This window comes from Tauraco erythrolophus, chromosome 7 (assembly GCF_009769465.1).
Source record: "Tauraco erythrolophus isolate bTauEry1 chromosome 7, bTauEry1.pri, whole genome shotgun sequence".
In the NCBI taxonomy this organism is placed as follows: Eukaryota; Metazoa; Chordata; class Aves; order Musophagiformes; family Musophagidae; genus Tauraco; species Tauraco erythrolophus.
In genome coordinates, this window is record NC_141471.1 from 16,420,629 (window position 1) to 16,435,136 (window position 14,508).

The window sequence follows — 14,508 nt, forward strand, 5'->3', positions numbered from 1 at the left end:
ACCAAAGTACATCTCAGGAAGAATGTGTCCTGCCTTTGGTGAAAAATGTGCAGCAGATGTTTTTGAGCAGGCATTGAAATAAATGCAAGTGCTTTTTTTTAGCAATGCAATTGTTAATGCAAGTGAGTGAATTATATGGTTTCCAGGGTGACACTTTTGCAGTATGGCTTCTCCTAAGTCTGTCTACTTTTCATGCATTTATCTCTCAAGTGTTGGTCCCCAATGCTACAAAATAAATTGGTGCAAGATACCAAAAATCCATTTGTTTGTTTCCCAAGGAACAAATTGGCTGGAGAAATGTTACAAGATTATTAGTGTTTTCCACGGATGCTGGATTTCACTTTGCAGGAGATGGTAAACTTGGTGGAATTGTTTTACCAAATGATGGGAAATGTCATCTGGAAAATAATATGTACACAATGAGCCACTATTATGTAAGTCTTTACATCATTTTCTAGGGAAATTAATATTTTGTGATGTTTAAGCTCAAAAAAAACCTCATTAGTTATCTGGTATAGTTTCAGAGTGCTGCATCTTGTGAACTTTTACCCGTTTACCTCTGTATTACATCAAGTGACTTCAGCTTAACGAAAGCAAGTGTGCAAGAATTAATTCAGTCTTAATCAGAAAATGTCAAAAAAGGGCAACTTTCGCACTATGATTTGTGTTGTTGGATTTTAACTTTTTTAATTAATTAATAATCCTGTATGTCCGCTGGCAAGCTGTGGTGGTTCTGTCTCATTTTTTTCATTTCAGTAGCCTTTGCGTTTAGAAGTAGTTTACTACTGTAAAATAGAGTTCCTTGGCCAGTTTTTGTAAGACTGCTTGAAATCTTACGACACAAAGTTTACAGTAAAAGTATGCTTAACAAACAACATTGCCTTCATGGTTTACTGATAGGTAGATCAGACAAAAAAAAGGTGCAAAGAAAAAGATTTACTGGACGGGGTAAACACAATAAGCTTTACAAAGTTTGTGTTAATATATTCCTAACGTTAAGTGAACACTGTTCAATAAAAACCTAAAATTAATTGAGTTAATTTTCAGGGAGATTCAGGTTGGATGTTAGGAAGTATTTCTTCTCTGAAAGGGTTGTCAGCCACTGGAATAGGCTGCCCAGGGAGGTGGTTGAGTCCCCATCCCTGAATGTGTTTAAGAATAGGGTGGATGAACTACTTAGGGATATGGTTTAATGGGGATTAGGGACGGTTGGACTGGATGATCTCTAAGGTCTTTTCCAACCTAGAAATCTATGAGTTTTATTTCATCTTTTCTTCATGAAACAGTGCAAAAAGTAGTGCTTTTCACTGAGATAAGTCATATGGAAAACTACCGAAGGTAATTTTCTGAGAACATTGAGATTAAGAATTTAACCTGGAGGCTTTAAATGGCAGGGAATATGATAATGTTACTGTGAAAAACCACCTATCTTCATGGGTTTTGCTTTAGAACTGTGACATAAGCTGGCTAGTTAGAAGTCTTACGTATGTTTCTAAAGGTGATTTGTATTTCTGATGTCAAAGTCTTTTTTGATTGTTTTCCAGCAATTTGTCCCAAATTTGAATTCCAATTTATGTTCAATTTTTATAGGATTATCCCTCTATTGCTCATCTGGTACAGAAGCTCAGTGAGAACAATATTCAGACAATCTTTGCTGTTACTGAAGAGTTTCAGGCAGTTTATAAGGTAAAGATAATAACACATATTTCTGGTCTCTGTACTTTTTTTCCCCTCAAGCACTAAGACCAACTCAGATTTCCTCTGAAATCATTAAAAATGTTTCATTTGAAATTGAAATAATTGTGGAAGTAACTGATAGTGGAAGTAATATTTTGCTACTCATTTTTATTATTAAGCCTTTTTTATTTGCTCAAATCGATACTGAGTGTGTAATTTCCAAGGAGCAGGTGCCCCTTCTTCTTGCCCTTCTTTATAGGTAGGAGGGAGTGGAGAAAATATTTGCAGTACTAATTTTTGTGAATGTTTTTACAGCAAAATAGCTGAGGAGGGTGTGGACATTAAATCAAGAGACACACTTATGAAAGAACGTATTTTGTCCTTTGCAGTCTATTTATATTCCTGATGTTTAAAATTAACTAAACTGCTTGATGTGATTGTGAAATAGGAAATAACTGTGTAAAGGAGCTGCATATTTTCCCTTGTTTTAACCTAACAAGGTGGATTTTTGGGTTTGGGGTTTTTTTTTAACTATATTCAAATTGTAAGCTTTTCCTTTTTCTTTGGAAATCATCTTTTATCTGCCTGTCTTTAATGCAGTAGAAGTGTGGTGGTTCTTTAAGACCTTGAAGATACATTGTATGTGGTCAACTTGTACAGGAGAAGGTCTTAGTATTGTTACCAAATCTAATATGAAAATGCAAAGGAGAAGAAAAGGCTGGATATTTGTTTACATTAATAGTGCTCTGTATAACCTCAAAAATCATGAAGATCACTGTCAACACTGTAGCCCTGTTTTTTGAAGTACTTGATCTTGTCTAGTTAATACCCTGAAGGATTATGTCATAATACAGACATTTATAGTACAAATTCTACTTTGTTAGTAAGACTGTAATTTTCCTTCTACTTTTGTATATATTGAAAGGAATTGAAAAATCTGATACCAAAATCAGCAGTGGGAACATTGTCTTCAAACTCCAGCAACGTGATTCAGCTGATCATTGATGCATACAATGTAAGTTCAGATTTTATTCAGCCTGTATTAATTTTTCTGGCTTCTAAGTTATTATGAGTTTTTCAGGCAGACACTTCAAGGTGGATTTTATTTTTTCCTACAAAATAGGAAGTTAGTATACTAAGCTACAAATATGCCACCATTGCAGTAAATCTATATTAGGCATTCAGACACTATGGCAGTAAGAGGTTAGATGACTAGAAGGATATACTCTTAAAACCACTTAACTTTTCCTTTGTGATGTTGTTTTATCATCCATGTTTTCCCTTTTAAAAAATAAAATCCACAACTGAAAACCACAGTGTTTCTTCCACATCTTCAGTTTTTCCCTTCCTTCCGTGTGGAAGCGAAAAGGGCCATTTTGCAACCTCTTGACCCCAAAGAAAATGTCTACGTCAACTTCAAGGACAGCTGGGTTTGGCCACAAAATACTTTCATTGCTGCGCTCTGTAAATGAGCCCCGTTTCTCCTTTGGAGTACCTGAGGCAAACAAGTGCCTCCAACGTCTGTGGAGACCTGCCCTGACCCTGCGTAACAGGGTTCAGCCATGAGGATGGGGTCACCACGGTGTGACTATGGGCAGCCCTGGGCTGGTGTTCCTTGGCACGTTGGAGCTTACATAGTGTGTAAGTCTGCCCTTGGGATTGACGCTTAGACTGTGCATAGTAAGCGGTATAATGTATTTTCTTCAGCAAAATGCTTATGCTACTCATTTTGAAATTAGCTAATAACTGTTGTTTTAGTCTCTTTCTTCAGAGGTTATCCTGGAAAACAGTAAGCTACCAAAAGGAGTGACAATCAGTTACAAGTCTTTCTGCAAGAATGGAGTGAATGACACGCAAGAAGATGGAAGGAAATGTTCCAACATTTCAATCGGAGATGAGGTAACTTACAGTATATGTGCTGCTACTCAAATACAAAATTCATTTAAAGTGTCCAACACTCGGTATTTTTTTTTAATAGTACAGACAAAACTCGTTTTAGTAATGTGGCACTCCATTTATTTTTCTTTGCAGGTTAAATTTGAGATTAATGTAACAGCTAATGAATGCCCAAAGAAAGGACTAAATGAAACAATTAAAATTAAACCCCTGGGATTCACTGAAGAAGTGGAAATTAATCTCCAGTTCATCTGTGAATGTCAGTGTCAAAGTGAAGGAGAACCTAATAGTCCAGCCTGCCACGAAGGAAATGGAACATTTGAATGTGGTGCATGCAGGTAAGTAAACAGACGTTTTGTTTATTTTTGCAAAAGAGAAATATGAGCAAGACCTTTGTTTCCTTAATTAGAGTTTACTTGGTTTTACACATTTTTTTAGTGAAAGGACAAGAATTACTGTTACAGACCTATTTTTTTTTTTTTAGAATATTTTGACATACTGTCTTACTTCTGCAAATAATCCCTATGCTGGAATTCATAGTATTGATCATTAGATTGGCACTGTTGTAGAAGTCAGAATTCAAATTTGGCCTAGAGTCAGTGCTTTAAAGGATATGGGTCTTACTGCTTTTCCTATTTAATTATTTATTTTTAAGGTCCATGTCATATGGCAAAATTACGGATTTATGGGGCAAAATTGAATGGGATTACTTTGTGATGTTTTTGGAAGTATTCATACTTTTCTAATTATATCCCTCTACTGTGAGATCTGTTGATTTCAAGAAATTTGAAGGCTTCCTAGTTTTTTGGTAGGAACTCCTACCCAGATTAGCACCAATAGTTTTATAGCAGGAAAGAGTAAAAAGTCATGAAGGATCCATCTTTTATTTTGGATGACATCCCAGTCTCCTCTTCCTACTTTATTTCTAACCTTTTGCTATCTTGTTACATTGTTTCTTCTAATTGCATATATCTGTAAATCTTTCAGAATATGTATAATTTTTTGTATAGCTATGCCTTCGAAATGTCCATTATTGCCCATCACGGGGATTAGATTACACATGTATTCCTTATTACACGTTTGAAAATGAAGTTAAACGATACTGAATTTTCTGGAATTACACACAAAGAAAGCAGAGCAAAGTTTTAGAGTTTCAATGGAGACTGATTGAAGATCAACCTAATAAATCAAGGTTTAAGCCTTCCCCCCCACGCCCCTGAAACCCACAGCAAAAATGAGAACTCTTTCTCTTGGAAACCCCTGAGAAGAGAATAATAGGAGCAGAACAGAATTAAGATCTTTTGTAGGAAAACAAGATCCAGGACTTTGGGAAACAGTATTGGTTCCTACTCAGTGAGCTGTAACTGAAATAAAATGTAGAATTGTCATTACTCACGATTTAATATGTGACTTATTAAAAATAAAGCAAAAGATATTGACTCCACTCTTAAAGGATTTTTGATGTGGGATGGACTAAGATCTGCCTGGTGAAGTTGGTGGTAGTTAACAAAATGTTAGAAAGACTGATGTATGGCCCCCTAACTGCTTAAAATTCTGTAAGTTGAGTAATAGGCCACTTTGTATCCAGTATTTATGGTCCCTTGCTCTATTTTGCAGTCAGTTTTTGATGTTCCCTTTAAATAAGGAGAACAGATTTTCCCATCTTTGTCTAGAAAGACTTGGTATCACTGTCCCTGGTGTCCCCGTGGTTTCGCGTAGGGGAGAACAGACCTGTGGCAAAGAACAGGGTTTTGCATTTGCAACAGTAGCAGTTTCCTGCGGAGCCATTGTCTCTGATTGACGCCCCACAACAGTTTGTTAGTCACTCCTGGGAACAAGAACAACCTCCATTTGCTCATCGATATTTTAACCTTGATGATAAGAAGTGCTGATCCCCAAAGATCTCGGCTCAGCAGCTCTGAAGATCAGCTGCTCTCCTGCCTAATTGCTGTTCCTAGGAAATCTGTTCATTGAAAGATGACAGCAGCTACAGTGAACAGTTGCTGTCGCTTAATAATAATTATTGTTCTGTCATGTGAGAGAAGGATTAATAGTGGTTATGTGGCAATTTAGTTAGAGGTGGTGACACAAAGTTTCTCACCCGAAACAGGTGATCAGTATAGGAGCAACTTATTCCAGTTCGCTCCAGCGGCTTCAAGAATGGCTATGTAGATGCCAGCTGGAAATCTCATTCAAAGTTTAGCTTGAAATATCCCTGGAGAGAAAAGTCACTTTTAGTCCTGTTCTTTGTTCTATTTTTGCAGTCTTTTTATTGTATGACTTTTAATTAAGTTTACCTTTTCAGTTGTGTTTTTACCTTGCAGATGTAACGAAGGACGTATCGGAAGGCTATGTGAATGTAGTACAGATGAAGTAAATAGTGAGGATATGGATGCTTACTGCAGGAGAGAGAACAGTACAGAAATATGCAGTAACAATGGAGAATGCATTTGTGGACAATGTGTATGCAAGAAAAGAGAAAACACCAATGAAGTGTATTCTGGCAAATATTGTGAATGTGATAACTTCAACTGTGATCGATCAAATGGTTTGATTTGTGGAGGTGAGAAACTACTGCAGAGTTTTCTGCAGGCAAAACTGGCCAGCAGTTTACAAGTCTGTCAACTCTACCCTGTAGAGTAGCGACATTTAGCTTAAAGGTCATAGCCACTTGGTAACAGAGATGAGAATGTCCATGGGGTTAGTGATTGAAAACACTTGTCTATTAATAAAACACCTCTCTGTGGTCGTGGACGTATAGTGTGTTAATATGCATTTCACCTTCCTTGAATCACAGCTCCAAGAAGGATGTAAAGTGAACTTGACATCTATTTATTACAGGATTACCCTCAGGTATTGTAGTAATGAATGCTGAGACAACTTTCCTGAGGTTATAATGTTATACTGGCTCAGTGTAACCGCTGCGTCCATAAAAAGAGATAATGACCTCAGCTTGCTTGTAGTAGTGAGTGTGTGACTCGGTGCTTGACAAGATACCAGTGAGGTGCTATCTTGAGACTATTCTGAAAGGGAAGTGAAGATTAGAACGTAAAAGATCCAGAAAAACACCTTGAGTGCTTGAAACGAGACTCTGATGGCAGTTGATTCCCAAAATTAAAAGTGATTTAGAAAATCCTCCAACAGCCAGTGTCTAAATTATTTTGCTGTATGTATCTTTGTCCTATGACTTCCCTAGGCTGCTTTGCACATGGAAGTACCTGGTAGGAGTGTAACTACTACCTCAATTTTGACTGTGATACAAAAATAAAACAGAGAAGCCACTAAGCTTTAACTGAATTTTGAGAATACCTCATCTGTATTTGCTTAGAATATATGTATTGCTCACCAGCTCCACAAAGGATAGGAGCAATTGTGGTGGTGTTCCAAAATATATGGTGACTAATGAGTATTGACCTAGACACTTTATTCTCAATGGAGAACTGATGTAGCCACAGATCTTCCCATTTCATCCCAATCACCCTTCTGGAGATACAGGTATCTCGTTTCCTTTATTGAGAATGTAAGAAGCATAAAGTTTGCTTGAGTGGACGAGGTCAGAAGTACAGCAGCTGAATGGTGGTGTTCCAGGGAGCCAAAGGTGTTTCATTTTTCTGTGTTGTGAAGTTTGTTTGTGCATTCCATTTAGGTCTTGCTTTGTAAATTTACATGGTGATAGATACAAAGACAGGAGTGATCAATGCATCTATATACATATAAAATTATGAACTGAAACCGTGCTGTAATGCTCTCCACCCAGGAGATACTACCATTGCATTATACTGTTCTCGATCAGCTTTCCTTAGTCTTGTTATTTGGTTTAAGATTCATAGATTCATAGATTTCTAGGTTGGAAAAGACCTTAGAGATCATCAAGTCCAACTGTCCCTAATCCCCATTAAACCATATCCCTAAGTAGATCATCCACCCTTTTCTTAAACACATCCAGGGATGGGGACTCAACCACCTCCCTGGGCAGCCTATTCCAGTGGCTGACAACCCTTTCAGAGAAGAAATACTTTCTAACATCCAACCTGAATCTTCCCTGACTAAGCTTGTACCCATTTCCTCTTGTTCTATCACCCATCACTAATGTAAAGAGCCCTTCCCTTACCTCCCCACCATCCCTTCTCAAGTATTTGTAGGCAAGAAGGAAAAATCCAAATGTAGGAGAAGGAAATCCAAATTCCAAGACATAGGAGAAGGAAATCCAAATTCCAAGAAAGAAAAATCCAAATTCCAAGAAAGGAAATCCAAATGTAGGAGGAGGGGAGAAACACCTCTAAGGTTTCTCAAGGAGCTAAAATTTACTTTGTAGCTCCTAATTCATTAGTGTCTTCATTATCTCTCCACGAGGGTTTTCTTTTGCCCGTATCTATCCTAAGATGGTGAACGTTTCTTTCTTACTGTCACAAATTTTATGTTTTATATTAGACTTCATTTTACTGAAATATCTTTTCAATGCACAGGAAATGGTATCTGCAAATGCAGAGTGTGTGAATGCTTCCCCAACTTCACTGGCAGCGCATGCGATTGTTCTTTGGATACTCTTCCATGTATGGCATCTAATGGGCAGATTTGCAATGGAAGAGGAACCTGCGAATGTGGCACCTGTAATTGTACAGATCCCAAATTCCAAGGCCCCACATGTGAAATGTGTCAGACTTGCCTTGGCGTCTGTGCAGAGCACAAGTACGTACCTGGAAAATCAAGTGCCAGCTTCTATGTGTTTCAGTTTGTGATATTTACATATGCAGAATTTTTAAAATGAGACTTCGATACCATGCCTTACTTAACCCTGAAATGTAGGGACGTTGTATCTTATCCCTTTAGATAGTAAAAGTTGTTGGGTGAGAATCAATAATTACAAACAAAACTTTATTAACACAGTATTTTTATTGCTTCCAGGTAGGCTAATTATTTCTTAAATTCTTTCCTTGCCGTTTTTTGTTAGGCATAGAAATGTGTACCTTATGTTAAATCAGTTTTAACCATTCAGATTGACTTCAGCAGGTTACGGTTTTCCCCTATTTCATGTATGATTACAGCAGCCAACCTTCTGCAGAGCTGGACGGAGCATAGGTCTATAATGTGGCAGGCTGTAAAGTCCCATCATCCCATCATCTTGATCTTTTAAATTAATGTAATGAAAGGTACATTATGTATACATATGTGTACTGTGCAATTTTTAGAATAGTTAAAACTTCAGCTAAGTTTTTTGCTTAAAACTCTTATTTCAAAATACTAGTGAAAAAGTCAGACTATCCTGTTGCTTCTGATTTGTTCTTCCACAGGGACTGCGTTCAATGCAGAGCTTTCAATAAGGGAGAAAAGAAGGAAACATGTTCTCAGGAATGTATGCACTTCAATATGACACGGGTAGAAAGTCGAGACAAGTTGCCGCAGCCTGGACAGCCCGATCCGTTGTCTCATTGCAAAGAGAAGGATGTTGATGACTGCTGGTTCTACTTCACGTATTCTGTCAACTCAAATGGTGAAGCCAATGTCCATGTGGTAGAGACCCCAGGTACGAACATGATGTTGCCTGTTCTCCCATCGTCTTTGTTGTCAATTTGTGCAGTTTTTGTGCACTGCAAAGTAGCTCTGGTTGATTCGCGTGAGTTAGATGCATTCAGAAATAGATACCTATTCTCTGAGTGAGAGCTGTGGATGTCTGGAACTTGAGTGGCTTTAAAAAAACACAAGTCTTTCTAGATGTAGTTTTTTCAAACCTTTAGGCTGACAGAAACAGGTTTTGGTGTGTTTTTTAAAAAAAAGCCAATCATGTATTTTTATTAAAGCATTTCATGTTTCCACTGGACATACTTTGCAGGCTTGTTTTACCTGTCCTGTAGCAAGTCCTAGATATCTAAATTTTGATAATTTTTTTTTTTTACTAGGTTTGTGCTATAGGTTAGAAAGAATGGTGTCTGGAGTTTTGTTGCTTTTTTCTTTTCTTTTTTTTATTAATATGAGACCAGTCTTGCACAAAAAAACGCCACAAAACTATGTACTGTGCTGCAAACTGCTTAAATTGTTTCGTGCTGGCAGCCTTTGCTTTTACTGAACTGAAGTACCTTCGAGAATAGATCTGAAAAGTCTTTGGTTTAGTTAATCCTTAATAGTCAACCATGCTTGATTTTGTTCAATCTTCTGATACAAAAAAGGGAGAACAATTTTAGAGCTTGATCAGTAATTTACCATTTATTTACTGAAAGTATTGTTAGTTTGAATCAGTGGATGTTGCATCTAACAGTGCAAAAATTCTGGTTTTGTATATTAGCGGTGCGTGGCCTCCTGATTTTTGTAAGCCTGATACAAAATACGCACATTACTTGTGTGTTGAAAGATTTAGTGCTTTATTGTACTGAAGGAATTTTCAGAATTGATCATTTGGGTGATCATCACTTAATACAGATCAGTGGTTAGTGGCTCTTAGAAATAAATACCGCTTCAATTCATAATGTTTTAAATTCTCCATAAATGTAGTCCAAAGTATAGAGGACGACCTTGAGCCCTGTCTTCTTTTAGGACAAGTCAACACATGCCCTACGCTTTTCTTCTGACCTTTTCTTCGTGGATAAACTTCTGTTGCCTTAATGAAGGGCTGAATCAAGCCTTCATGCACCAGGGGGCACCTTAATTTTGTGCCGTACAAGTGCTGAAGGAGCAAGCTCTGTTCAGTAGAGCTGTATTTGGTGGAGCCAGACACTTGTTCCTTACTGGTTCCCAAGAATTTCCTGCTGTGTCACTTCCCACTTCCCTCACTTCTGCAGAGGCAGCTACCAAGATTTAGGAGTCTGGATGTTTCAGGGGGAAGCAGTGTTCCTATTGTCAGCACAGGAGTTGCATTTATTCGCTTCTGACTCCTTCAGTCTGTGCATTGAGCTCTGCAGAAGCTCTTGTTCAGTTGGTGATTATTGAGAATTTTGTATTAATAGAGGAGTTGGGTTTTATTTTGGAGGATTATGTCTACGTTAAATCATTTTACATCTGTATTACTCTTCTCAAACACATAATTCACTTATTTTTGAAAGTACACGATATTTTTATCCAAAGATGTGCCTTTTCTTTAATTTTATTTCAGCAGAGATCAATTCCCAGGATGAGGAAATATCCTAAAAAAAAAAAAAAAAAAAAATCATGTCTCAGAAGCAAAGCTCTCACTTACCTCTATATATGAGCTACTAACAATAACAGCCATCTGATGTAAAACGAGCAACACCCCTTTTCTGTAACGCTGGTGATACAGTATGTGGGGCCTGTTTTGATAATCTGCATTTGTATTCCGGCTTGTTTATGCCTCCAGCACCACCTTTGACTTGGAGCTTTTGCGTGTTTAAAATACAATTGCTATTTATTTTATTCCAGTACTGTAGGTGAATAGCTTAAAGGGTTAGCACTGTGTAGGCTTTATCATCAGAACACGAATTGTTCCATTGTGAAGATTAAACGCAAATTAGAAGGATGAAAATAGGCTGCAATATTAAAGGATGTACACATTCCAAAACTTCCATTATGTAAAAAGAAAAGAGTATTGGCATATCTCTGGTATGGAAAATACTGGCTTCAGTACAAAATAAAATTTTGAAAGCATCTGGACATGCATTACCTTTACCATCTTGTAAAATCATGCTTCCCTTGCTTTGTTCCATAGAATGTCCCAGTGGCCCTGACATCATTCCCATCGTAGCTGGTGTGGTTGCTGGAATTGTTCTTATTGGACTTGCACTATTATTGATTTGGAAACTACTAATGATCATTCATGACAGAAGAGAATTTGCTAAATTTGAAAAGGAGAAGATGAATGCCAAGTGGGATACGGTAAGTCAAGAGGCTTTTATCTGTATAAAAGCTACAGTAGTTGAGGAAGAGTTAGAGGGTTTTTGTTCACGTGCCTTAAATGTTTCAGATTGTATTCCTGCCTTTTGGCCTATAGAGGAACAGAAATATCCTTATTTTAAACCAACTTTAAAGCATGTTATGTGTTGCCACTAGCAAAAAAAACCAACCAAACAAAAAACCAAACCACAACAAAACAACCACTCATCCCTCTTTGAGAAGTACCCCTTGGGTTAGAAAAGCAAGTAGTAACTTCAGCTGAAATAAAATTTCAGAGAGAAAATGTGATGGTGACAGACTAGTTCAGTGTTGCAGTTCCACCACGCTTTACAATGTATCATTAAAATGTTTATTAAAAGATCAGAGTCACTTTTGTGTAAAATGAAGAAAATTTTATGCTTATGAAAGACATCTTGTAAATACTCGTACAAGTTTAGTTGGGTGATTTCAATAACTGGTCACAAAAGCATGGCTGGTACTGGTTTGTTGAAACTTCCCAGCCCCTTGTCAACAGAAAAGTATGCAAGGAAAACAAGTCTATGGTTCCTATAGGCTTACATGGGCTATAGGGTTGCTGCCTCTGAGAAATTTTAGGAATCTGCTAGTCAAAAACCTTTCACTACTGTTCTGTAGAAGTCAACACCCACGTATGCTTGGTAAGAGAATACTTCAAAAAAATCTCCTAGGCAGTCTTTTGTTTCTATTTAAGAAAATTAATTCTATGCTGGAAAAAAATGCTAACACTTTTCTTTATATATAGTATCATTTTTTTTTCTGTCAGAGTTGAGAATATTACTTTTCTTTTTTTTCCTGTTGAATTATTCGACATTTACTGTTTCTTTTACTTCAGCAAGAAAATCCAATATACAAGAGCCCTATTAACAATTTCAAGAATCCAAACTATGGACGTAAAGCTGGTCTCTAAGTCTCAGTTTGTATCTTCTTTCATTTTCTTCCTTTTTTTTCTCCTTTGCATGTCACTTCAAACTCACTGTGTCACAGTCAGTTAATCCCAGTTCGAGTCTTGCTTAGTTGATCTACTGCTGCTTTGATTCTGAGGTTTTAAAGAATGCAGCTTGAAAATTTTTAACTTGTTTTGACAGCAAGATTACTTACTTACTAATACCGCCAGAACTGGCTTAAACTATTCTACAAGTTTTTTTGATTGTTTGGGGTTTTTTTGTCAGGTAAACATGTGGATATATAATAGAACAGCTGTTAGAATTGAAGTAGCTCTTTGGATTGTGGAGACACAGCATTCAGGGGAGGGCTTGTCTTCTGTTTCCTCAAATCAGCAGTCAGTTTGCTTCCAGTTGATATGTTTGCAAAGCTAGTTTAGATACCCCTCAGATATCCCAGCCTATAAATACCATTTTATTATAATAACTCTGGAAACACTCAGAGTAGCCTTACAGATTTCTTTTTTTGTTGTTGGGGTTTTTTGTTAACTGCTTTGGCTTGTTAACATAGTACCGAACTAGCCTGTATTTAAAGTGTGAAATGCATATACTCTCCTGATTTTTGTAATTAAATATGCATCTTATTTTTTCCATCCTTGTTTCTATTGAAAATGGTAATATCGCAGTCCTTGTAGCCCAGCCAGCTTGGGGGTCTCCATAGAAAAAAAACATTAATAGGAGGAAATGTTCTTGTCCCCTCTAGATGCATTTTCCCCCACTTTCTTAGTCCCTCCTAAACTCTGCCTGAACTTCTGTTTGGAAGTACTGACTTTGATTCTCTTCACACCCAAGGAGAAACAGCGGTATTCAGAAGAACAAGTCAGTAAACGAGAAGTGATGGATAGGTGTCTTCTGTAGACTTTGAGGTTGCACTTTCTTGAATGCTTTAGGTGTTCTCCTTTTTCCCTGGGATCTCCAGCTGCTGGGGAAGGAATGAGAAAGGGAGGATGAGATGGGGAATGAATGTCAGAAGAGTGTTAAGAGATAATAAGTACAGGGATCAGATTAGAGGGAGGGGAATGAAGAAGTCAGGAAGGCAGTGGATCCCTTTAAATATCCAAAGGCTTTTTTCAGGAGCCAGCAGAAGGAAAGGAACTGCATCTCTGATTTTGTTCTGTCTGCTGTCTCCCTTTTCAGTATTGCACTCAAAAGATTTTTGTGAAGGAAAAATGAGGAGAAAAAGCAGTAATTAAGAGTATTCAAACTTTTATCTGTCCTCACTGTGACAATTCCAAATATCTTGTCTAGCAGTCTGAGTCCTTCCTTGATGAAATATACTTTCCTTTTCTCTTTGCAATTATTTCACTTTCCAGTGTGTCCAAAATTGATTCTAAAAATGTTAATTTTGTTTGCCACACCAACCACATTCATCTCTTGTCCATTTTTTTTCTCAGTCGATTATTCTGGGGAGGAAAAGGAGTTCTTGTTCCTTTCTAACATTTCATCTAATCCATCTGGCTAATTCTGTTACCTTCTCTTCTGCTGTTCGCTTAATTGCGTACGTTGTGTTGCATGCAGGACCTGCATCTAACAAACCATACGGTGTGTAACTTCCATTCTTGCTCTCGTTCTCTAGCCCATGACTCTTTCAGGATCCAATGTCCTAGTGCTGCCATTTCTCCTCAAAATGTACTTCTTGGAGAAAGCTTTGCTCTTGTGTAAATGGAGGGATTGATGTCTGCCTTTTTATTTCACTCACTACAAAGACTGAAAGTATGAAAGAGTGCGGTTTTTTAAACATGACTTTATCATTTTTGGTATTTGTAGAAATATCAGAACTTTGGGGAGAGAGGGAGGTGGGTTTAGCTTTATTGGCCACCAAAAAGGAGATCAGTATTGGCAGAACAGGTGACCCACAGGAAGTACAAGAAGAAAATCCTTCTTTCCCCTAAACTAAGATTTTTTTCTGAGGTTTTTAGATAGTCGAAGTAACCGTTAATTTAGGTGAAGAGTTGTCTTGTATTGCCAAGGCAAGAAAGCCATCGGAAATACCATTCCAGAAAATTGCACTGCAGTAAGCTCCCTCGAGGTGTATACATACGCGATTAGATAAACCGCGTGCAGCTTGTGTGGCCCTTCCCCTCTTCCACGGATGCCGTACACACACGAGGGGTGGTTACTGCAGGGAGTGGAATGC

General features: G+C 37.6%; 1 protein-coding gene across 2 annotated transcripts in view; it reads left to right on the forward strand.

Annotated features, from left to right (window-relative positions):
* ITGB1 (integrin subunit beta 1) overlaps positions 1–14,508 on the forward strand; it is a 42,620-nt gene that overhangs the window by 23,969 nt on the left and 4,143 nt on the right. The window contains exons 7-16 of one of the 2 annotated variants that reach the window (XM_086615209.1): positions 279–434; positions 1,591–1,686; positions 2,603–2,692; positions 3,436–3,576; positions 3,709–3,911; positions 5,898–6,136; positions 8,040–8,262; positions 8,865–9,097; positions 11,228–11,394; positions 12,263–12,767. In XM_086615209.1, coding sequence (XP_086471335.1) covers positions 279–434; positions 1,591–1,686; positions 2,603–2,692; positions 3,436–3,576; positions 3,709–3,911; positions 5,898–6,136; positions 8,040–8,262; positions 8,865–9,097; positions 11,228–11,394; positions 12,263–12,337 — 1,623 coding nt within the window. In that variant the 3' untranslated portion in view covers positions 12,338–12,767. Of the gene's footprint in view, positions 1–278; positions 435–1,590; positions 1,687–2,602; positions 2,693–3,435; positions 3,577–3,708; positions 3,912–5,897; positions 6,137–8,039; positions 8,263–8,864; positions 9,098–11,227; positions 11,395–12,262; positions 12,768–14,508 lie in introns of those variants that run through there. The other variant, XM_086615208.1, reaches the window with a different exon arrangement.